The 24,274-nt window shown below is 45.3% G+C and overlaps 4 protein-coding genes across 11 annotated transcripts in view; 2 read left to right on the top strand and 2 right to left on the bottom strand.

Moving 5' to 3' along the window:
- Positions 1–554: 554 nt before the first annotated feature.
- On the top strand, positions 555–8,752 carry LOC100123998 (sodium-independent sulfate anion transporter). 3 transcript variants are annotated; one of them, XM_001607745.5, is made up of 9 exons: positions 555–989; positions 5,013–5,270; positions 5,469–5,664; positions 5,864–6,084; positions 6,170–6,731; positions 6,807–7,033; positions 7,112–7,285; positions 7,360–7,522; positions 7,597–8,752. In XM_001607745.5, the coding sequence occupies exons 2-9, from the start codon at positions 5,073–5,075 to the stop codon at positions 7,743–7,745; spliced, it is 1,890 nt and encodes a 629-aa protein (XP_001607795.1). In that variant the 5' UTR covers positions 555–989; positions 5,013–5,072; the 3' UTR covers positions 7,746–8,752. The 3 variants fall into 3 exon arrangements, with proteins under 3 accessions (XP_001607795.1, XP_032452884.1, XP_016845846.1); XM_032596993.1 differs by lacking the exon at positions 555–989 and adding an exon at positions 3,610–3,661; XM_016990357.3 differs by lacking the exon at positions 555–989 and adding an exon at positions 3,612–3,686.
- Positions 8,186–24,274, bottom strand: part of LOC100123986 — a 35,616-nt gene continuing 19,527 nt past the window's right edge. For all 6 annotated transcript variants that reach the window (XM_032596981.1, XM_031922179.2, XM_031922183.2 and 3 more), the window contains 4 exons: positions 23,383–23,677; positions 12,814–13,347; positions 10,267–10,916; positions 8,186–10,197 (listed from right to left, as the gene is read on the bottom strand). In XM_032596981.1, the coding sequence (XP_032452872.1) occupies positions 9,282–10,197; positions 10,267–10,916; positions 12,814–13,347; positions 23,383–23,677 (2,395 nt within the window). In that variant the 3' untranslated portion in view covers positions 8,186–9,281. The remainder of the gene's footprint in view (positions 10,198–10,266; positions 10,917–12,813; positions 13,348–23,382; positions 23,678–24,274) is intronic.
- LOC100123994 (SAGA-associated factor 29-like) lies at positions 11,262–12,773 on the top strand. Its single transcript, XM_001607742.5, has 2 exons — positions 11,262–11,927; positions 12,059–12,773. Exons 1-2 carry the CDS (start codon positions 11,469–11,471, stop codon positions 12,485–12,487), a joined length of 888 nt encoding a protein of 295 aa, XP_001607792.1. The 5' UTR covers positions 11,262–11,468; the 3' UTR covers positions 12,488–12,773.
- LOC103315515 (serine protease easter) lies at positions 20,955–22,647 on the bottom strand. The gene is made up of 3 exons (XM_008204887.4): positions 22,388–22,647; positions 22,083–22,193; positions 20,955–21,916 (listed from the first exon to the last, which is right to left on the bottom strand). The coding sequence occupies exons 1-3, from the start codon at positions 22,449–22,451 to the stop codon at positions 21,204–21,206; spliced, it is 888 nt and encodes a 295-aa protein (XP_008203109.1). The 5' UTR covers positions 22,452–22,647; the 3' UTR covers positions 20,955–21,203.

Here is a 24,274-nt window from a genome sequence, read left to right as displayed (position 1 = left end):
TTGGCGGGAATTTCGATTTCTGACTGTCGATTTGTTTTTATTGAATTTTTTTAGGCGCGTGATAGAGTTGTAAATCGAAATCAAACCACAGCTGATCAAGCATCTGATTACGCATGCATGTTTTGACATTTGATTAATAAACTAACAACGTGCAAAGACGGCATGCGAACAAATTCCAGTTAATTTTCAATATACACATCCGATGCAGACAATGACAAATATAACATGTATAACCGTATTTCCAAACTATATAACGATCAAAACAAAACAATACCTGGGTATACTATATACAGCGTGTCCTTGCTAAAATCTTCACCGGCTTAATAACGAATTCCAGAGCAGCAATACAGGAAAAAAAACGCCTTCGGACACTCACATACACCGCTTGCAGTTCAATACTAATTAAACTCCAAAAAAAAAAAAAAAAGATTAAAAAAAAACCGCACCGCGAGGCTTATCGAGGTTACTCTCTAGACTCGTTACTCGTTCCCAGTGCAGAGTACAACTGCGTGCATATGTACCCTCTCGCTCACCTCTACAGCATACGCCGCACACACAGGGCCAACATTCCATTCTATACTCCGGTGGCAGCACAGACCAGCGAGTCGGCAGGGCTGCAGACAAGCGCCGATCGATTTTTCGGGTCGCGCTCTACAACACACTCTCTGCTGTATACAAGCGAGAAAGAGAGAGTAGACGAACGCGAAATGAGAGCGTCGTCGGCCGGTGCTGCAGTAGCATCAGTATATAGTGTACGTTGCGCTTACGAGGATGCCGCCGCCGCCGCCGCCGCCGCCGTTGCCGTTGATCGAGTTGTTGTTGTTGTTCGCGACAGCTGAATCCTTCGGATGGAGATAATACAGCATATTCCGCCGCTTTTGCTAGCATCGTTGCTGCTGCTTTGGGCATATAGCTTGGAGTGCGCGTCTGCGACGTGTCTACAGAGGCGACCTGTTTACGGAACTAGCTCGCTGTGTGCGCGTATATAGGTAAGGACATGTGGATGTGTGTGTGTGTCTCAATTTTCTCGTCTTCGGCATCGGGAACAACAACGTCGTTTTTTGATCGACGAATCGAGTAATTGTTAAATTCTACAGGAGGTGCGTATACTGGGCAAAGGGTTTGTTGACCTTTTAGGTTAGGTGCCGAGGTACTCCAGCGTCTCGGTGTGTACACCTCCCCCTTTTTTTTTTTTCCAAGAACAGGAATCCGAGGAATCTCGTCCCGCAGAGACGCAGATCTCCGTTCGAACAGTTGTTTCGCGCGCGCGCGCTACAGCATCCCTCTCGGGTTTCATTTACGTAATTATTGCGCTCGGCCCTGTAAACTAATACAGCGAGCGCAAAGTGCATGCAGTAGCGAGTACACGGCAAATAGTGCACTGGATTTTAATTTAATTTTTCGTTTATTTCGCTCTCCGTGCGGAGAGCATAGGTGAGTGTGGATATAGGTAGTATTCTGTGACCCAATAGTTGCAGTTACGAGCCGAGAATAGAGCCGAGTTCGTCGCACCGAAAATCAGGGTAATATCAAATACGTGTTAATTTAGAAAAGCGCATTCCAGTAGATTCCACACACGCCTGCTCAATCTCGTCTCGAAATAGCCCAAGTCGGTAATTATTTTACTTATGCAGGCATTGTGGAGAAAAAAGAGGGCGGACCCGATCGGCTTGCCGGGGAAAAAGAAGACAACTTAGTTATAACTTTTACATAAATCGATGCGTATTAAAAATAGGCAATTTTTTTTTTTTGTATTTATTTTTTATTCAACAAAATGTGAATAGGCGTATCCGCTTGGTTATGCTATAGTCTGGAACCGGCCGGTCTGCTGCCGCGAGGTGTTGCATTGTCTGGAATAAAAAATTAATTTCCAAAAATGCGACTCCTGTTAATTATACGAGTCTAAAAAACGAAGATCGTAAGCTATTTTCAGACTGTCAGATTCAGTCGGCTGTACGCTGGCAAGGCGAGTTCTTTGAAATTTATCGGGGTAAAAAATTATTTAACAAAAATGTATATCTTGCTCGATACAGGAAAGTAAAAAGCGAACACTTTGAGCCGTTTTCGGGTGAAACCCGTTGAGTATAGACTTAAGGAGCCTCGTGACATCGAAAAAACGCCTATAAAATAAATTAGCTATAGAAATTATAAGTTAAAAATTATCCAACAGTTTATTTTGGATTTCGCTATAGATGTCATTGTAGCTTGAATTCGCGTCTCGTGCACAGGCAATTACGTCGAGTTAATTGACCTCTCCTGCAAACACACACTATTTTACATATACATTAACTGGAGCAGCTGAGAATATGTGTGTGCGTGTATGTGTATTGTAATGAATATGCGGGCACGTGAGCGAAAGAGATGCGCGGAGAGAGAGAGAGAGAGAGAGAGAGAGAGAGAGAGAGAGAGAGAGAGAGAGAGAGAGATCGTCGGGAAAAGTCGCGCGCCGCTGCCGAGGGACAAAAACGGATCGCCAATTATAGATTCAAATGCGTTCGAATTACGGCCGTTGAGAGCGAGAGTTGTTCGATGAATTGGAATTGACTTATCGATCGATCGATAAAGATCGAAATTCATTTGCTGTGTCCGCGGAGAAAGAAGCCGGATGACGAAGTTTGAGAAAAATAAAATAGAGTGTAATTACACACAGGTAACGACTCGTAATTGAATTACTCGCTTGACGGCGTCGTTCGCTTCACGCCCGATAGTCTCATGAAAAATACCGGTGTGAAGCGAGCGCGAAAATATTCGAATCTAATCGAACGCGACGTTCGATTCGAGGCTTGGTATTTTCAAATGCGGAGTAGCGTGAGGGAATTTTAGCCGTTCGAAAAGGAGTGTTGTCCTTTCAAGGTATATAAGGTCGCGTTGGTTGTAAACTTATAGCGATTCTGACTTCGACTTCATTGCCTATAAAATATATAATTATTGCATATTGTTTTCCTGAAGTTCCATCGTAACGACCGAAGACGTGTGTTGGGTTTTTCACATGCGCGCGCCTAAAGGAAAAATATCTCGTGTAGGTTTACGTTTCGCTTTGCTCCCGAACGAAGCTGCTTTGATTTGACGGAATGACCCGATAGTAATAAAAGTAGAAACTTACTTCAAACGGTGCATACACGAACAAAGAGTTCTACATTTTATCCAAAACAAGCACAAACGCTCGTCTAACACTCCACAAATCAATCCATTCAAAGAGAGCATCTCCGCACAGCAATCCGAAAGTAAAAAGGGTCAAGGCTTCATTCAACAATGCAGTACACTGTTCAAAATAAAAAGCACTTCTATTCAAGGTCCCAAATCGATACAACTAATTCAACAATCTTCTCAAAATCACCCAGAAATACGAAAACCAAAAAACTCCCCATACGACCACCTGTCGCCTACGCATAAAAAAGGAACGTTAATAAATTAAAAAAAAAAAAATCGTCTGCACGAAGAAGCGAGAAAGCACGTGCTCGTACACTTCTCCGCTTAGCTTGGCGTAATCGTCGCGCCAATTGGTCGGCGACGGAGACACAGAAGTGCGCGCGGCGGATAAGTAGTGTGTGTGCATGGTATAGCTACGGGAGAATTATAAAAGGAGCGCGCGAAATGGAGCCTCGCGAGAGACGCTGTCGCCGCGACGACGACGGCCCAATGAACCCGCGAAGCAGCATCGGTATCGAACGTTTTCTTATTCGGATGTAATATACTTATATACTCGGTGTGTTTGTAGTGGATTTTTAGTTGTTTAGTTTCATTTTCTCGTGTGCTTCGATTGTTTTGTTTTTTTTTTTTTTTGTGCGAGAAGAAGGTAAGCTGGCGTTGGACACTTTCACAAGATTTTTGAGACGTGTGCGTACGGTTAGTGCGTTTGTGTGTATAAGTAGTCAGAGGATCGGCACAGTGACACGCTTTCTTATTATCGGAGACGCCTCTCCAAGCGCGCCAGGATAATCCTTTGTTTATACTTTCGAGAAAAAATATTCAAGTATACCCGCGCAATTAAAATCGAACGAGTGTAAAGTAATAACAGTCGCTGCCAGCAATGCGGTAGCGAAAGATCAATCATAAATACAGTAGCTCTTTTACATACGTTTCAAAGCTATGCCATATGAGAGGATTTCACTCTCGTCGCGCGTCCTTCGATCTCATAACAACAACAACACACACGCATTATAAAAAAGAACACAGTATACCCAAGCGCGCCTTGTGTTTTTATCATCCAATGCACTCGGCATTGATTCTCCTAACGAATATAATAATAGACATTTAAAAAAGCGTCACTTTCCGCTCGGATTACCAATGTATACACATTTCGACGCTAATATCTCGAAATCTCGAGCGTTTTCTCTCGAGAACCGAAGAAAAAAGAGTCTGACCGTAGCGAGTACTCTATTCATAATTGCGCTAAATTGCATACTGACTATACATGTATAAGCGCACAATTACGCGCGCGGTTATTTTTTTTTTCTTCGCGGCGGCGATAAGCGCGTGCGCGCAAATTTAATCTGCGCCCATTACACGTTCTAAGTCTTGTGTATACGTTTATCGTTGCTTCAAAGAGAGAGAGAGAGAGAGACGTTTCAATGTTGCAGCGAAGTGTATATTTTTATTATTGCCGCGAGTGTAATATCGTCCGAAAATAAAGCAGTTTTCCTCGTGATTGATTAGGATGTAAAAACAGAAGGAGATACGAGGGACTGCGCGTGATGTGCATACAACTTTCGAGGCGGTTTTTCTTTCTAGCGATAAGGGCCGAACGAGTATATCGATCGATTGGAGACTATCGATTGCTCGTTTATTATTTTTTCTTATTCTTTGATCTATCTGTCTTTTTATGGTATTTAAAAAAAAGAAAAAGTCGCCGCGAAAGTTCCACATACGACGCATCGTACCTGCTCGATAAGTTACACAACTATCTGGATCGATCGCGTAACAATATATTTTTCCTCAATACGTGTACATCGTAAAAAAGAATGAACTACATTTTAAGCTATAAGGTCGTTATAATAATATTTCAATTTCAGTGCAGTGAGGGGCCGGCGAATTTCTCGGCCATCGCCGCAGTCCGAGTGACGCCCGGAGTCATGGATCACCATCACCGTCGAGGACGTGGTCGTAGCTACCTGGCAGCTATGCTGAGACGGCGACTGCCGATTTGCGCCTGGTTACCCACCTACAACTCGGACAAACTCTTCAGCGATGCCATCGCCGGAATTACCGTCGGGCTTACCGTCATGCCTCAGGGACTCGCTTACGCGACTCTTGCCGGACTCGAGCCTCAGGTATACTTACGTTTTTTATTTTACGTTAAAATAGCGTTAAATTTGAAGAATCGAGAGGAAAAAACTCGTTGACCAACGAAGTAATCGGTCCGCAATCATCCAGCGTACAATTTTTTTTTTTTTTTTTTTTCACTCATCATCGCGTAATTGGTGTCGAAACAACGTCTAATCCCAAACAATTGTCTTTTTTTTTTCCAGTACGGATTGTACTCGGCGTTCATAGGTGCGGTGATCTACGTGATTTTCGGCTCGTGCAAGGACATAACCATCGGACCGACCGCATTGATGGCCCTGATGACGCACCAGTATGTCCAGGGCCGGAGCGTCGACTTCGCCATACTCCTGGCCTTCTTGTCCGGCTGCATGCAACTACTCATGGCTGCCCTTCGACTAGGTCGACCTCCCTTTTTTTTTTTTTTACTTTCTAGTACTTATCAGTCGTGTTGTAACCCATTTTTTTTTAATCCGTGGATTCCTTACGTTTACAGTGTAGTTTATTTAGAGGCTCGATTGCGAATTTCAGTTTTGACAAAAGTATACCAAGAATAATTAGCATGTAATAATAAATAATGAACGTCGATTGGTAATTGTAGGCGTGCTGGTGGACTTCATATCGATACCGGTGACGGTCGGCTTCACCTCGGCTACGTCTGTGGTAATCGTGGCCACGCAGTTGAAGGGACTGCTGGGACTGCACATCAAGCCTCAAGGTTTCATGGACACGATCCAGCAAGTCTTCAGGCATATAAACGAGACCAGTCCCTGGGACACCTGCATGAGCTTCACTTGCATCGTTGTTCTGCTGTTCTTTAGAGTAAGCTATACTTGTCGCTCAAAATCGAAAGATCGATGTCTATCGCTGTAACCGTGCTTATTTTTAAATTAATTTTGAATTTTAGAAACTGAAGGATGTGAAATTCTGCGGTGCCGGTGAGAAACCAACGAAGCGCCAACGCATCTTTACCAAGGCCCTCTGGCTCATCTCCACAGCTCGCAACGCGATAGTCGTCGTCATCTGCTCTACCATCGCCTATAAGCTCGAGACTTCCTCGAGCTCGCCGTTCGTCCTCACGGGTCCTGTAAGAGCAGGTTTGCCGAGCTTCAGTCTGCCGCCGTTTTCAACGCAAGTGAATAACCGCACGCTCAACTTCATGGAGATGTGCACCGAGCTTGGACCGTCCATCGTTCTCGTACCCATCATCGGTGTTCTGGGAAACGTAGCCATAGCCAAGGCATTCGCGAGTGGCCATCAGGTAGATGCCACGCAGGAATTGATAACGCTTGGAATATGCAACGTACTGGGCTCTTGCGCGAGCTCCATGCCCGTGACTGGATCGTTCAGTAGATCGGCTGTTAATCACGCCAGCGGTGTCAAAACTCCTATGGGAGGTCTGTACACCGCGATACTGATTCTTCTCGCTCTCACGTTGCTCACGCCGTACTTTTACTTTATTCCGAAAGGTTGGTTCTTGTTGTAATGTAAAATATATTATTTTATTTGCGGAATGAAAACTAAAAAATAATTAAAAATTACAGCATCGCTGGCAGCCGTAATCATATGCGCCGTGATCTACATGATCGAGTACGAGGTAGTGAAGCTCATGTGGAGGTCTAGTAAGAAGGATCTCATCCCGATGTTTGCAACGTTCTTCCTGTGCCTTGTTATTGGAGTGGAATACGGAATCGTTGCTGGCGTTGGCATTAATTTAGTATTTTTACTGTATCCGTCGGCACGACCGCAGGTTCACGTGGAGAAGTACTTTGTGAGTTATCTTTGACGGTATATGAATTTTAAAGTTAACTCGTTGAACGATATACTAACGCTGCACTGCACCTCTTAGACGGATTCGGGAGCAGAGTATCTATCGGTGACGCCCGGAAACAGTCTTTACTTCCCTGCGGTGGACTTCATCAAGCAGTCGGTTGGAAATGCCGGAATCACAGAGGGTTCCAGTCAGATACCGGTGGTCGTTGATTGTAGATACGTCCTTGGTGCCGACTTCACTGCTGCTAAAGTATGCTAATTTAAGAAGGCCATTATTAAATTGGATAATACATAGTACGCGAACTAAAAATGTTTGATTTACAGGGAATTGCTGCTTTGATAAGCGAATTCAACAGTAGAAAGCAAGGACTGTACTTTTACAATCCGAGATCCGACGTTGTTGCCGTTCTAAAAGGAGCTTGTGGAGAAGACTTCCAGTATGTGTCCACTAGGGAGGAGCTCTCTTACTTACTGCAAAGCACTAGAGGTAATTATCGTAGTCCAACAAAACGCTAAATTTAAAGTGAAATTTTAGTAATGACGTTCAATCCGTTTGCGCAGAAAAATCATCACACCAGCTTCTGGAGATTCATCGAGACAGAAGCGAGCCTTTAATGAGCAATCCAGAATTGATCCATAGGAGCGTACATGCGTCTAGCCAGGAGTTGAGCGAGGTCAAGACGACGCTCTTACACGCCACCGGTAGCTGATAAGCTTGCTGAAAAACCTCTCTTACTTCAAAAAGTCTGTAAAATGCTCTCTCACTAACCATTAAGTTAAAGCGTATTCCTGTACGCCAGGGATGAAAAACGAAGCATGCGCGACCATCTTCTTTCGCTGGCTTTTTTCTTTGAATATCCTGAGTGTTAGAGAAGGTGAAATCCGGAATTCATCGGCGTGTCTAGATGCCAATAGAATTGATTCTTATTGTATGTTAAAAGAGAGGAAAGGGGGCAATAGATGCACGAGGCTGCGCCTGTAATTGTGATTGTAAATTGTAATTTTCTAACCGAGAAAAAATTAAAGTGTTAGTCTCTGTAGGGCAGAAGGCAATTGTTCTCTTTTTAATTTACAATGAGAATTAGACTGACGATAAGTATATTGAACTCGCGAGGCCACAGCTGAGGAAGGAATTATTTTTGTAGTTTCATTTACACCTTTCAATAACGAATTTTAAAAAATATCAGTGATTACGAACATTTCTCGATTTCTAATTATCGAACTTTCAGTTACACACGCAGTACTTAGTCGATAAGTATATAGTTTAATGTCGCCAATTGTTGACTCGTAGTTCAAATAATCATTTACTTAATTAATCTACGAACAGTTGCTAGTTAGAGATTCGATTAATTTAACGATTGCTGATATTTTTAATAATCAGTATTTTAGCATAAACCAGTGAAAAATATATACACCCATTTCTTTGTTTACTTCGACACTATTGACCTTTGTAATATTGTTATTTATTGATTTAATCGTGTTTATTGTGCAACATGAATTATTTTACAAATCATAGGCAGGTATCAAATTGATACTTAATTTTAATATAAAAAATACCTTTTGATACTGTTAAGAATCTTAATGAGTCTATTAATAAGTTTATTAGAATTAACAAATTTATACATGTTTGTATGCAATCATTATTACTTTGAATCGCAAAAATTTGTTTACAAAGTACTATAAAATTTAAATATAAACAAAAATAGTGTAAAAAGCAGTTGAAGTGTGAATTTATTTATAAACCTCATAACCAACTGACGAAATAAGCGCTATCATCAATTACAAATTATTTATTTATTCGTTTGTTTAATTACAAAATACTTTTTTACATTTTATACGCATCGCTAATCCATAAAATAAGTTTACACGACATATTATCTTTTATAATAATATAATGGAATTAACAGTTTTTTAAAACAATGAAGTACGAACGTTATACGTACACGATAAAACAAAATTTCGATATATCAACACGATAATAATCTTATACTAATGCAATTACTAAAAGAACTACAAGTGATCTGTAAGAACGCAATATGTACTTCGGTTATAAAACCCGTCGAGATATCCTTCACCTGAATCTTGCTTATAACCGATTCGAGCCGTCGTCTTATATGTAGCCGAATAATGCCTGTAACACGTCGAACGATATTGCACTCCACAGTCCCTGCTTACGTTTTACCGCATAATTTACCCGTCGGTAGATTATCGTAAAATCTTTGTATAAAAGCTAAATTGCAAAGCGATCAGTATAGTCCGGAGACCATGTCCGTGACCTTCCCTCGCTGATGCGGTGCCGCCGATCCGTTCGTCGTCGAGTGTCTGTGCGAGCTCTTCTGAACGTACTGCGGCTGCGGTGGCGGCGGATGGCTGTTCCCCGAGTACTTGCCAGCGTTGAACCGGTTCTTACCGAAGGCCAGGACGTCGTGGGCTGGTCTTCCGGCGAATATTCTCGAGTCGCTGGGTTGTTGTTGTTGTCTGCCTCCGTAGTCGTTTCTGTCGCGCCTGGTGTCGAGGAACGACGTGTACTTTCTGTCGTCGATAATGTCGAGAGGCGGTCGACGTTGTCTCTCGCAGGACAGCTGTCTCCTGCTGACGACGATGTCGACGAGCGAGTCAAGGCCCTCGTCGATCTTGTCGAGGCTCTTGCTCGACGCCAGTGCGTTGTAGGTCAGGCCACTGTCACTGCCGCCGCGGGACGAAGTCGAGTAGTCCTTGCTGCCGTAGTAGTTCCTCGAGTCGTTAGTCGTGGCGTTGTGTTGCCGGGTCTGGTGGAACGACTCGGAGCGTCGAAGTCTGGAAGAGTCGAGGTTTGGTAGACTACGTCGCTCGTCGAAACTGTTCATGCTCTCGAATTTGCGGATCTGCTCGATGACGCCACGAGACGAGGTGGAGGTCTCCTGCTGGTGCTGTTGGTTGTCCATGTGCTCCTGGCTCTGACAACGACGCAGGTACTTGCGACGCTCGGTTCGACGCTGGACTGTGTTGGCGCACTTGGAGTTGTACTGCTTCGAGTTGAGCGAGTTGCTGTTCTGGTTTCGTTGTGGATGAGGTGCAGTGTTGCTGGTTTTTATAACAGCGTCCTTACGTCGAGATTCCAGGATCGTCTCCGTCGTCTCGAAGTCCGCTAAGCTGCTGCCCAGGCTGCGTCGTCTCCTGAAGCTTTAAAACAATTTTTAACATCATAGAAATACGAATGAGTTATTTTTAAAAATTTTTTAGTTTCCTCACCTCGGCAGAGACTCCTCTCGCCTGACGCACGCCCCGGCTTGAGCCTTGAGCCTAGACGCGCTGAGCAACGAGTCAGCATCGTCCTCCATCAGCAGCAGCTCTTCCTCGGAATCCACGCAAACCTCAACGAGTCTCTCCTGCTGAGTTAGACCAAGGACCGGCTGTGCCAAAAATGTCGGTGTCCTTCTAGGCGGCTGCGGGTGTATGATCGCCGGGACGATAGCGCTTTCGTTGTCCTCCTCTTCCGTCTCGATATTACCGTTCTGAACAGCGGGGACGAGGATTTTGAGACTGCCTCTGTCTTGCCGAGCTACTTCTTCGGTGCTGCGTAGACACTCCCTTGCTTTGCTCGGTTGCGACATGGATTTAGCGCCGATGGTTTTTGGGGGTAGAGCCGGTGGTTTGGGACTGGACGACTGAAGCTGGTTCCAATCGTGAAGCTCGTCTTCCGCGTCTTTGACGATGGTGCGCAGTTCTTCGATCACGTCGTCGATCGTTGTTTCTTGGTCCACGTCGGTGAGGTTGGTGGTATTGTTGTTGTTCGGCTGTCGCCGTGAACCGACGGCCGGTTGCGGATCCTCCGGACTACTCGAGCGCTCGGAGAAGCTTATGCCTTCGTCCTCGGCGCTCGAAGATAGCTTTTTCTCCGCCTGAAAAATTTTGCCGAGTTCTTTTACACTTTGAATTACAAACGTTACGAAAAACATTTTTTTTTTTTAAACGTAATACTTCTGAAAGGTATTTGCGTATTTGTTGAAAAATGTTTAATTATTTATAACAATTATGCATTATTAATATACTGAGAAATAACGTGATTTAAAATACGTTGGGATCTGCGGGCTCGAAAGGGACAATATAAACAGGTATACAAGCAGGATAGTATATAGGGGACACTCTAAAGGGACGCCACCTGGAAAGGGAGAGTGGTGGGGGTAGGTGCAGGCGAGCAGAAGACATTTTCCGAAGCCAAACAACACTGCGGGCCCTCCGGATGCGGCCCAAGCGTCATTCTATACGAGTCGGTCGAGGCAGACGGGCCATAGGAAAGAACACGTACAAGCGACGAAATAAAAACGTTTTAAAGCTCGTACTTTACAAATACGAACGAGAAAAGTGAAGTGTTGCGTTAAAAGTCTCCCGTTCAGTGAAAGTGCCGCAGCGAAGGATTTTCCGAAAATCTTCCGCATACAAACGCAACAAACATGGCCTACACAGCTGACTCGGTGGCGCAGCAGATCCAAGAGCGTCTCAAGCAAATACACGGCCTCGTCTTTGAAATCGAGGAGAGCCGCGGTCACTCGGAGTTCAATATCGATCAAATCGAGAAGATCCAAGACGAGATCAACGTCGAGGAGAAACTCAACTCGGTCGAACAGCGCAAGCTTAAGCTGGTCTACGGTCGAGCGGTCGACGACGCCAAGGAACAGGAGAAGCTGCTTCGCAAGGCTTTGGATAAAATTCACGAAATTCGACTGATCAGAAGCAAGAGGAGACTGCAGGCAAGGAGGGCTGGAAACAAGGAAGCCATCAGGAGAGGTACCTTGATGAAGATGTTGCTCGTGACAGCGCAGACTCTGCCGCTGTACGTTGGGAATACGCCGGGCGCTAAGCCGCCGCCGTTGTGCGGATCTATACCGGCTGAGAATTCTTACGTGGCCAAGGTGAGATTTGATTTTTAATTTTTTTCTTTTTACACAATAATTCGAAAAAGCGTAAAAATAACGTTATTTCGCTACTTTTTTAAAACGCCCTGTAAAATTACTATAATCTAACAAAAATTTCAATCGCACAGATGGGCGACATGGTGGCCGCATTCGTAAAGAACCTCGACGGCGAGGAGAACTGGATCTTGGCGGAAGTGATGAGTTTCAACCCTAGCAACAACAAGTACGAAGTCGACGACGTCGACGAGGAGGACCAAGTACGTCACGTCGTTTCCCGACGCCGCGTAGTGCCTCTGCCCCTGATGAGAGTCAACCCGGAGACAGACGCGCACGTGCTGTTTCCCAAAGGCGCGATAGTCATGGCTCTGTATCCGCAGACGACCTGCTTTTACAAAGCTATCATAAACTTGCAGCCGACAAACGCGCAGGAGGACTATGAGGTACTTTTCGAGGACGAGACCTATGCGGACGGTTACTCGGCGCCGCTGAACGTGCCTCAGAGGTACGTGATCTCGATCAAGGAGAGCAAGAAGAGAATCAAAGTTAGCCGCGGATAAGAAGACTGATATTTTTAAACTTGATTGTATAGTCGTTGGGTTATTTTGTTTTGTACTCGCATAAGTGTACCTGAACTCTTTAGTCTGACATTCCGTTACATGGTAGTTATTGAACTTAATATATTTCAACTTTGACTGATATAATAGGAAGACTGATAGATATGAAATAATTGTAAATTTTAATTAATTAATGATAGTGTATAATCAACAATTCATTTACTTGCATTTACATTTTACTAACGGTTCGATCCTCAATGAATAAAGAAAATACGGTTTCTAAAATGAACAACTCACAGCATTATTTAAAATTCGTCAAAAAATCTCACCACGCGTCCATCTCCACCACCAGCGCTCTTCTCCTCCCTCTGGCCCCTTCCGTTATACTCGTTCCTCCTCTCGAGCTGCATCTGCTGTAGTTGTCTCTGCAGCGCCGACACCTTCTTACTGAGCAATCTGCACGTCTCCTCGGCTCTCCTGGCCCTTCCCTGCAGCGCGTCGACGTCGACGCAGTGTCTCGACCACTTGCGCACTTCCTCTCGCAGCAACGCTCGCAGAGGCTCCTGTTCCTCGTCCTCCTCGTCGGCGTACTTGAGCCAGTCCTGGATGACTCTGGGCTCGAGACCTGCCTCGCAGGCTTCGGCCTGGATGTAGAGCCGCGTCTGGGATCGCGGAGCTGTCGAGAGGAAAGTGTTGAGGAAAGAGAGGCCGGCCACTCGAAGCGGCAGGGCTGCTTTGGTGGCCAGGAGAGCACCGGCCAGGAAGCGGAAACGGCCACCTTCGGCGTAACGGAGACGGAGGGTCGAGACGGCTTCCGAAACTGCGCCGTGGCCTCCTGTTGTTTGGCAGACCCTCGTTAATAGCTGGAATTGAAAAGAGAGTTTTTAAATCAATAAAATTTAATTACAGAGTTAACGTATAAGTAGTTTACGCATAATCGTCATGAAATTTGTAGGTTTTTACCGAAGTGAAATAGCCAACTATCTCGTACACTTTGTCGGTGTATAAGATAACGTGTACTTAGACAGTCGTAAAATAGAAAGTTAGCGCAAGAAAGAGACGACCGTTATTTTTCGTAAGTTTCCAAACAATTCACGCCGCAGTTTCTCCCAACAAAAAAACTACCTCGTTAAATACCCACAATCCATCACTTAACACTATACTACGCTCTGATGTTCAGCAAAGGGCGCAAAAGGTACACATGCCGCAGACCAGAGTCGAGTCAGCAATCGCAAATGTCTATAGAGGGACGAGAGAGAGAGAGAGAGAGAGAGAGAGAGAGAGAGAGAGAGAGAGAGAGAGAGAGAGGAATGCCCGATAAAAAGAAGCACATCCAGCAAGCGGCGCAGCTGCCGCGAGCGAGAAACGCATAGCTGAGCATAAATATTACATGCCTCCGCCGCCGCGACGACTCATTAAAATAGATGAGGCATTGCCAAGCTGTGCGCGAGCAATATTAAAATTCATGAGCCACGCGCTGCCGTATGGCGAACTGTGTGCTGAAACCCCCGTCGAGAGTGAGAGAGAGAGAGAGGCTAATTAAAAAATTAAACTCGTGCCGTTGTTGTGGATATAATGGGAGGCTTGTATTAATTGCTTGATGATAGGCCTGCCAGGAATTTTGCATCTCTTTGCGGAGATCGTTGAATTCGGAAAGGTAAACGTACGATTTATCGTGTAAATCGAGTAATTTCTTTCCTAGTTGAAGTGTACGGCTGCTGAAAATATCTTGTACGAGCCCTCGACGCTAATCGTTGTGTTGACCGAAGACTCGAGTCGCGCGAACCTCGATGAGGAAGTTGAATTCCAGGATCGATCGGTAAAGTTAACGACCAGTATTTTTCTTGTAAATTTAGAGGATAGGCGAGTCATGAAGATCATTTTTGCTCATCTACTGTGCGTCTTGATGATCGTTAGTGCTTTGAGTATCGGCGAAATGGAGCTGATGGATAGAGTGACGGATTACATGGCTCAGAATCTAAAGGCGCGCCGAGTGACCCTCGTCATCGTCGATTCGGTGGACAAGCTCTCACCTGCATCTGAGATCGTTATCAAAAGAATCGTCAAAGTTTTTCCTTGTCTTGGTGTACAATTGGAAGATAACGAAATCGTGCGACGCCTGTTGAAGTTGAGATCCGAACGAACGGCTCTTAAAGTGGTGCTCGTTGAAGTTAAAAGTGAACTGGATGTCGTGCAGAAGCTTGGGAGAACGATTGACTTTTTACTGCGATTCTTTGCGGAGATTTCCCGCGGAAAATGTTTGATATTTCTTGTGAGACTCGACGAAACCAGCAGAGTTACTCACTTTTGGAAAAGTTTCTTCAGGCTAGCCTGGCAGTACGGCTTTTTGGATATCAGTGTCATCGAGTTGACTCTCGACATGGATGAGGTCTTTCTGCACTGGTTCGACCCGTTTCGTGATAGTTACCATCGAGAAGACTGCCGTTTGAATGAGCGTTTGAACATATTCCCGAGAAAACTGGATGATTTGAATGGTTACATCTTGCGTACGACCTTCTTCGAGGACATCCCGCTGGTGATGTTGAATAGAGACTCCGATGAGGAAGATATGTGGAACGCGGTTCAAGGATTGGACGTAGCGATTACGATAACATTGGCGAAGACTTTGAATTTTAAACCTGTACTGGTACCTGCTGAGGGCAGAGCAATAATCCCGATGGTCCACCCAGACTCCGCTCTGACCAACCACCTAGTTGACTTTGTGGTCAACTTCTACGGGATCATCGGTTCCGTCAGTCTGGACGAGTTGCACTTTCAGCCGTCGATTTTTCTCTTGCCATTCTCGAACCATTTGATAATCCGTCAAAGAGGCACCTACGAGACCAGCGTGTCTCTCGACTTGATAGTCAGCCTGGCTCTCGTTGCCGTGATTCTGCTCATCCTCTACATTTTCGCTCGAGTTGCTCATCTAGACTCCAATCTCTGGACCGCCTACAACCTTCTCAAGATCCTGATCGGCAACTCCCCCAGGTTACGTTTACTGGCTCCACATGAAAAAGTCTTTCTTCTGTGCGTTGTACTGGCATCAGCTCTGCTGTCGCTGCAGATTCTTCAGAGGGCGCTTGATATCTACCTAGTACGCGAGCGTTTTCTCGACCTGCGCAACCTGGCCGACCTATTGAACTCGGGCATCGTACCTTCGATTACCCGTGACTCCAAGCGGTTTCTTTCCCGCTCTAGTGGTGAAAACCCGGTATTAAAGGACTTGTTATTCAGATCATCCGAAATTATCGACAACGAAGGAGTTGCAAAGTGCGTTGTCGACCTAATCGAAGACCAGCAGAAAACCAGCGTCAACGGCTGCGAGGTGAACACGGTTTTAGGTAAACTCGTGACAACGAGCTTCTCCGAATGTCGTGGAAGTGGTTGGATCATCAGCTTCGTAGAAGAACCTTTGCAACCCGCCTGGACGGCCATGGCGTTCATCAGATCATCGCCGTATGTTGATAGGTTTGATCAGGTATTGAGACGGTTCCAGGAGGCTGGGTTGACGATGCATTGGTACGAGGAGACCACCAGGAACTATAGCTTCAATTATAAGGATCTTGCTGGAAACCGGAGACTTTATCGTGAAGAAGAGGAGGAAATTCAATATCGATTCGTGGACAAAGGAGTATCACTGAACCAGAAGCTGATCTGCGTGTTGATGATTGGATATCTCGTGTCGGCTGTTGTGCTTATTTGCGAAATTATTTGGAAATGCATTCGAATTTGAATTTCGATCAAGTTTTGTTAATTAGAGACCGAAAATCGGGCTAGGTGTTTTAATTATTTCATACTTATTGATTTTCACGAATTCACACAAGTGTCGCGTGATTTGCCTGTTGACGAAGGACTCGACGAAAGGTCACCCATAACCACTCGAGTCTAGGCAATTTATGATCGATCTCATAAATTAAGATTGGACTATTTTCTGCAAATCAAATACAAAGCATGTCGCAGTTCGTCGCGGTAGCTTTTTCTCATACTATGTTTTTGTGCTTCTAAGCGACCAATATAATAAATGAATTTTAAAATTCAAGCACTCTGGACTTTCATAGTGTATCTCAATCTTTCGATCGTTTTGACAAATAGCATAGATACCGATGTACTCATAACGGATTTGGCAAAGCACGTGACGAGGGATGACTTGAGAACGCGATCGGTAACGATCGTCAGTCGATCACCCATAGGAAATTTGTCGACTCTGTCATTGCGACTAGTGCAAAAAATTATTAATAGTTATCCGTCTCTCCTAATAACAGATTCTTCACCAGTTCGACGAAGATTCTCCTGCAGGTCCTCGCGTTGGTTATTGTTGCTCAGAGCTCAACGATCGACCGTCAACGTCGTGCTGGTAGAACAGATTAAAGGAGCAAATTTTTCGGCTATACTAGCGGAACATCTAGACTTTCTTGTGAACATTACGCCGAAGATGAGCCGAGCTAAGTGTGTTTTTATCTTCTTTCACGAGATCGGTACGAGTTTAGAGCTGAAAGATTTTTTTCGATACGCTTGGTCCAAAAAGTTCCTCAACATTGTTTTGATCGAACTGATGAGGAGCAAGATGTCACGTGAGATGCTGACACCTCTGCGCGAGAACTTTGTGTACCAGGCCATATTACACCAGTACAACCCCTTTACCGATACTTATGAAAGAAACATCCTTCCACAAGGTATCAAGTCGCTGTTTGTGGACAAACTAAGAAACCTGCACGGGTTTCTATTGAAAGTTGGGATGTTCGATGACATCCCCACGATTCTGTTGGCCAGAAATTTCACAGGAAGAGGTATTTGGGATGTGGTACAGGGATTGGATGTATCGATCACGAGGACACTGGTTGAGACAATGAACTTTACGGTAGTGATCGAGGTTACCGACTCGAACAGTCCAGCTTGGCCATATTTTAACGTGAGTTACGAATTTATCGACGACGCGATCAAGAACGAGAGAATCGATTTTTGCGTAAACTTTTACGGGATCATAGGCTCTACAACTGTGGAAGATTTCTTCTTTGAATCCAGGTAATTGAATATTTCATACTTCACGAATTATAACATTTATTGAGTAATAAAAAATTGCAGCATAGTCTTGTACCCGTTCACCAATCACGTAATAGTTAAGCAATACGCTAACTCAAACCTGAAGGTATCCTACAACCTGGCGGTAATAGTCGGCGCGGTGATCCTCGTCGTAATGATTATTGCCTCAGGTATATGGTTGCTAGGCTACGACAGCAAAACCTGGACGACCTACAATATAACCAAGGTCCTGATCGGTAACGCGATAAAACCGGAGCCTCGACAGCCCCTCGAGAGACTCGCCTTCGTCAGCCTTGCCTTTGTTTCATCTCTATTTTCGGTGCAAATTTTAGAAGAATTGTTTGATCGCTGTCTCTGGCAGGAGTCATTCAAAGAATTCGCGACGCTTGACGACTTGTTGCACTCTGGGATCGTGCCATCGATCACTAACGATACGAAGCTTTTGAATACTTACAATTATACCACTCTGGAGAAGCTATTCAACGAGTCTTCGACTATCGAGTAAATCATGCATTGAATCGTTTTATTTGTTCGTAACAAATGTATAAAAATAAATCAAAAATATTATTTCCAAATTAGATCCGAAGACAAGGTAACCTTATGCCTGGAGTCTCTGATAAGTAACGAGCTTCGTTCCGTCAACGGTTGTGAGGTGGACGGCACTCTGGGTAGATTCGTAGCTCGAGGTTTTTCACACATGCACGAAGGCGGATGGATCATCAGTTTCGTCGAGGAACCGCTAGTCCAGCCTTGCTGGGCAGCGATGATTTTTACCAAACAATCGCCCTACGTCGAAGGCTTCAACTCGGTACTGAGACGTTTCAGCGAAGCTGGTCTCATCGACTTCTGGAGTTCATCAGGGTTTCGAAATTTTACGCGAATTTACAGGGACTACTTCGGGGACCATCGAATGCAATTGTCGATCTCGGCGAGTCACCGGAATAGGCACCTGGCTAGAGCTAGACAGGTGCCGCTCAGCAAGAAAGTACTGGGTGTCGTGATCATAGGAGAATTTGTATCCTGTATCATCTTTCTCTGCGAAATTGTTGTAGGCAGCTTTAAATAAACGTGTAATAAGTTTCTTTTTTGTGATGTAAAACATAAATAATAAAGAGTCGAGTAAGCAAAAATGTACGTGTTTACATACGAGACTCGGTCGTTTCCCTCGCGTCAACGATAATCATAGGCTGTACGCGCCAACGTTTAACGCGCGTCAATATTTCCTCACGCGATACGATCTCTACGATAATTTGGAACTCTTGACTTTCGTCAAAGGCCTCTAATCAGTATCCCATTACTGAGCATGAAATCGAATCGTTCGACATTTTTTTTTAACGTCAGATTATGAATTTGCGAATAAATCTATTTTGTACTCTGATGGCGCTCTCAATGTCGTGTGGTTTTACGGATCCCACGGAAGATTACGCCATCGATCACGTGATCAGATACATACGGAGCAACCAAAAAATTTACTTGACGACGATTCATAGCAAGACGCCGAAATATCTCTCGGCGACGTCTGCGAAATTCCTTCAGAAAATCGTAAGCCAGTTTCCTAGTTTAACCGTCAACACGAGTGAACTGTCGAGTGTTCCGACACCCGATTCGAATAACGAACGCTTGACGGGCGTTAAGAGGAGACTGTACTTGAGAAGCCAAAGGAAATCGTTGAACGTCATACTCGTTGACGACAGCCGACAGAATTACGTTGAACGACTCTTCTTCGAACACATCCAGTTTCTGGTGGACTTCTCGCTCAACACTACACGTCCCAAGTGCTTATTCTTCTTCGTTAACGATTCATCGAGGCGTTCTAGGTTGCGAGAGTTCTTTGATTTTGCCTGGGGATACGACTTCCTGGACGTCGTGGTGATCGAGTTACGGAAATTCTCGAGGATCTCCAGACATCTCAGAAACGATCTTCAACATTCTTCAGCGATATTGCACCAGTTCAACCCGTTTAACAACCTGTACCAAGAATCTGATCTATTGCAAACGAATCAGCTGTTCGAGGACAAGTTGAAAAATCTACATGGCTACCACCTTCACATCGGGATGTACAACGATCTTCCGATGGTCATGATCAATAGCAACTACGTAGAAAACGACGCATTTAATATGGCCCAAGGTCTGGACGTCGCCATCACTCGAACTCTTACCGAGAAGTTGAACTTCACCGCTAAACTGAAGATCATTTACTTGCAAAGCTCGAATTTCAAAAAATTGAACGTCAGTGGTAGTTACCTAGATAGAATAGATAGATTAATGTCAAAAGGGACCATCGAATTCGCGGTCAACTTTTTCGGAATGATCGGTACGAAACCTCTGGAGGATTTGCCCTTTGAGACGACGATCTTTCTGTACCCGTTCTCGACGAACCTCATCGTCAGACAGTACGGCAAGCCGGTCATAAAGTTGTCACACAACTTGATGAAAATAATGCTGGTCATCACGATAACCGTCGTCATATTTTCCCTCTTCATCCACCTGATTCAACTTGACACGAAGTTCTGGTCGACGCACAACATTATCAAGGTCCTCGTGGGTAGTCCAACTTCGGTAAACTATCGCAAGTGCTACGAGAAGATAGTCTTCGTCAGTTTGTTCGTCATCTCTTCGGCTTTGTCGGTCAACATTCTTGAACAGCTTTTGGACATCTATCTTTGGCAAGACCTTTTCCCCGAGCTTACGAGTCTTCAGGACGTACTCAACGCTGGGATCGTGCCATCTATCACGCAAGACTCCAAGAAGGTCATACCGTCGCACGATAATGTAGCTCTGAAGCAGTTGCTACGAGAATCGACGACCATAGAATCGGAAGAGAACGGGGCAGAATGTATCGCGATGCTCATCAACCAGAAAAGTGTCAACGGATGTGAGGTCAGATAACGAATTAAACTTTGCGTGAATTATACATATTAAATGACTTGTCCTCGATTCATACAGGTAGACAGTAATTTGGGACGTCTGGTAACAGGTAGCTACGGGAACAAGGACCGAGGCTGGATCATAAGCTTCGTGGAGGAGGCGATAGTTCAGCCATGTTGGGCAGCCATGATAATGACCAAGACGTCGCCATACGTTTACCAGTTCAATAGAATCATGCGCATTTTTGTCGACTCTGGTCTCATGAACAACTGGTATCACAGTACTTTGAGAAACTTCACATACATCTACAAGAACTTTGTAAACGAAACGCCTCTTCATTATTACGACGATGCATATTCGGTACGGAACAAAATGATGCTATTGGAGAATTTTTCGAAGAACGACAAGGCCCAACTGAACTCGAAAATGACATTGATACTGATAATAGGAAACTCTATTTCGTGCTTCGTTTTGGCCTTCGAGTTTCTTTTGGCGTACTGTATGCGCAAGGTCAAGGGAAAGAAGTTAGAAAGGTACATTCGTGTTTTCGAGCATTGCGTTCGTTGATATATGTTTTAAATTTTATTTACACAAGGTATATTATGTACACATTGGTTGATGTATATATTTCATTTATTTATCACAATAGTTTTAAGTGTAAAATGCGTACATTACTTTTTTACGCGTACGTGCATTAATGTAATCGGTGTACTATATCTAAAGAAGATCTGTCAATAAATATGCTATTTTACGTTCGCCGTCAGTCGAGACGTAACAGCCGCAGGATTCGATTGATTTACCCTCCCCATCACAGCTTCATATTCCTCAGAATCCAGTCCCTGTAGGTTAGTACATCGACGAAGATCCCAGGCCAACCCGGAACATCGCAGAACTTGGAGTCGGTGGTGAGCAAGCCAAACACCGCCATTCTGTAACTCCCATCAGCCATCTTCTCGACGCCCATCATCGGTCCACCCGAATCTGCGATGCAAACCTCCTCTTCCTTCTTCCCACCGGCGCAGAACTGATCTTCTGCCATGAACACCTTCTCCCCGGTGTAGTTATTCCTACAAGTCGTTCCATTGGCCAGAGTGATGTACGACATCAGCTTGAAGTTGGTCCCACGTCTACCCGCCAACTTTCCCCAACCAGCGACCTGGAATCTCTGCGGCTGGGCAGACCTTGTGGGCAGGCATATAGGTCTAACGAATTCACTGAAGACCACGTCTTCGGCCAGCCTCAGCAGTGCCAAATCGTGACCCCGGCCTGTACTATCCCGGCTGTACTTCTCGTGCACTATGCGCCGCTCTATGGCATAACTGCGATGCTCCGGGATGCAGGTCGAGCTGTTGCTGGCGTCGCCGTCCGGCAGACAATCCAGCGGCGTCGAGATGTCGTACTCGCCGAGGCGAACTCCGCTCAAGGTCCAGTTGGCTCCGAGGTTCGCCGCGCAGTGACCCGCCGTCAGGACGTATCGGCTGGACAGCAACACGCCTCCACACGCGGGCAGCATACCCCTCGCTGTGGCGGTGATACACAATTATCGATCTGTGTCAATCGCAGGGGGCGGCACCTGTCGCAGCTGTCAATTAGCGCGACGTTCGATTAGATAATCGAGCTGTGTCTGCACGATTTTTGACAGCTGCGACAAGTGGGAGTGTGTTTACACTCAATATTATATACTCACGCGTGTCGTACTCCAGTAAAGCGAGCCAGGGGTAATCGTCCAACTCCGTTCGGTTGCCCACGAAGTACTTGAAATTCAAGAAGCGCCCGCAGTCCGCTGGTGGCTGCTCTTCTGAAAAATCGAAAATATATACTTTCATAGAAACGCGTATCACTATAAGGTCTAACGGTCGAGAGGAGCACACACGACTGACCGAGTCACTCCGAGACAATCAGCAGTAAAATTCTCCTCGCTATATAACTGTACAGTCGAAATGAACTCGCGCGTGTGTAAGACAGATATAGAAGTATAATGAAAGCACTTGCCTGCATGAGTGGCGACAACGAGGAGCAGTAGCAGCAGCAGCAGCCGCCAGGTCAGAAATCCCATGTTGTTGTGATCACAGTGTAGAAAGAAATGCGTAGGTACCTATACACTTCTGCGCAGTGACTCGACGCGAATGGGACACGGGAGGAATTGTGCCTCGGGAATTCCCGCATCATCGGCTCTTCGCGATTTCGTCGAGTGGTGGGGGGAGGAGGAGGAAGAACACGTTGCGAGGAAGAGAGAGAAGCGGGATAATAACGGTCTGTCAGCTGTGCTCGCGAGTGAGCGAGCGATAGACCGGCGTTCGAGAGATGTTTAAGTATTATTGTTTTTCTAATTGCTCTCTCGATTGGTTCTTGTACCTGCGCGCTTAATTAACGCTTTTTAAATATTTTACGCGTTATTGAACATAGATACTCGCAACTGGGCTTGCAAGTTCATAGCGCGAAAGTCTTACGAGGCCAAGGTTGATAGAAAGTCAAGATACCGCTGATATTAGTGCACGATTAGTGCAGCCTCTAATTACGATACGCGCTCGAGATACAGACTTATATATTATATACGAGCGCAGGGCTGAATTTTTACTATATACTCGCAAGTAGATCGACACTTTTGCGGCTGGCTCTCGAGCTGATCATCTAGTAAAATACCCGCCTGGAGCGCCGTACAGCCTCATCTGTTCTGTGACCAAGAAACGTCGGGAAAATGAATGGTCGTTACATTAGCTGACTCGAGCGAAATGCAGCTCATTAGTTCTGTATAACCAACGGACGAGCACAATGATCGGAACAACTGTATTTCTGGATCCACAATGGGACAACGACGAGTAATGCGTGGATGTCGTGCGCGCGTTTGATTTACAGCATACACCAGACCGCACGTGCACAATGCGTATGTACAGTACACGTTCTCATGTGTCGACGCTGAACAGAACAGCGTAATGAAGTCGTGCGCGATAAGATTTATGCGTAATTTTATGCATTTTAATACCGACCTGAAGCGCGAGAACTCTCGACCGGTTGAGGCTACTGGTGAGACAGACTGCCAAGGCTAGCAGACCAGGATGAGCCTGAGCCAAGATTCTCGGAGCGTCGGGACATCGCTCGGTACAGACGGCTAGACACTCGACGCAACCGAGCTCGTCGAGGGCAGCCCGTCGGGCTCGTGGTCTGCGCGTTTGTGGACCCGTTGCCGAGGGTGGCGCCGATTGGGATAACTGTACTCCGCGAAGCGTTTCCAGGAGTAGGGAGATTCCCTCGGCTGGCGGCGAGCAGAACTCCTGCACGAAACTGTAAAGAGATAATAATAATGTTAAAGCTTTAAAACTGAAATTATAAACGCGTTCTCCATGAGAAAACGTCCTCAAGAACAAGTGTCACGCGATTTTCTACCGGAATAAGGGATCCTCGGCGAGGTTTTACTTTGATGCATAACGCGCACAAAGGATCACTTCCCGTGAAAAGCCGGGACGAATTCGTCAGAAGAGAAATCCGTGAAACCATTTGCACAGATGGCACTTCTCGGAAATGCAAACAGAACGCTTGTAAACGCATTTTACGAGTCATCTTCCTATCTCTCTTTTTTTTCCGGTGACAATTAGAAATTTCTCGCGCTTCCACCTTATTTTCACGAGCTCTCGACGTCGAGAAATAAAGTCGAAAAAATATTCGTGCACGCGAGAAACCGTAATGAGATAATAAAAGCGCGGTCCTCTCTTAACGAAGTTCGTCGACCCGAGAGACTCGTCCCAATCGGCTAATCCGTAACGGTGCAGTCTCGAAGATGCGCTTCTTTATACGATTACACATACGTGTGCCACTTGCCGGGACGCGCCTCCGGAGAGAAAGCTTCCGATATCGCGCGGCGGAGGAAACGAGAGAAATGTC

The sequence above is a fragment of the Nasonia vitripennis genome, chromosome 1 (genome assembly GCF_009193385.2).
Source record: "Nasonia vitripennis strain AsymCx chromosome 1, Nvit_psr_1.1, whole genome shotgun sequence".
Lineage (NCBI taxonomy): Eukaryota > Metazoa > Arthropoda > Insecta > Hymenoptera > Pteromalidae > Nasonia > Nasonia vitripennis.
Note: the sequence above shows the minus strand (reverse complement) of the source record. Positions and strands in the feature narration are given on the sequence as shown.

Excerpts from the sequence above, each read along its gene's own strand:
- LOC100123998 (XM_001607745.5), top strand. The coding sequence starts at position 5,073 with ATGGATCACCATCACCGTCGAGGACGTGGTCGTAGCTACCTGGCAGCT. Across the intron at positions 5,665-5,863 it reads CATGGCTGCCCTTCGACTAG|GCGTGCTGGTGGACTTCATA; the intron begins GTCGACCTCCCT and ends TGGTAATTGTAG. Across the intron at positions 6,085-6,169 it reads TTGTTCTGCTGTTCTTTAGA|AAACTGAAGGATGTGAAATT; the intron begins GTAAGCTATACT and ends TTTGAATTTTAG.
- LOC100123994 (XM_001607742.5), top strand. The coding sequence starts at position 11,469 with ATGGCCTACACAGCTGACTCGGTGGCGCAGCAGATCCAAGAGCGTCTC. Across the intron at positions 11,928-12,058 it reads AGAATTCTTACGTGGCCAAG|ATGGGCGACATGGTGGCCGC; the intron begins GTGAGATTTGAT and ends TCAATCGCACAG.
- LOC103315515 (XM_008204887.4), bottom strand. The coding sequence starts at position 22,451 with ATGGGATTTCTGACCTGGCGGCTGCTGCTGCTGCTACTGCTCCTCGTT. Across the intron at positions 22,194-22,387 it reads CGTTGTCGCCACTCATGCAG|AAGAGCAGCCACCAGCGGAC; the intron begins GCAAGTGCTTTC and ends TCGATTTTTCAG. Across the intron at positions 21,917-22,082 it reads TTTACTGGAGTACGACACGC|CGAGGGGTATGCTGCCCGCG; the intron begins GTGAGTATATAA and ends TCACCGCCACAG.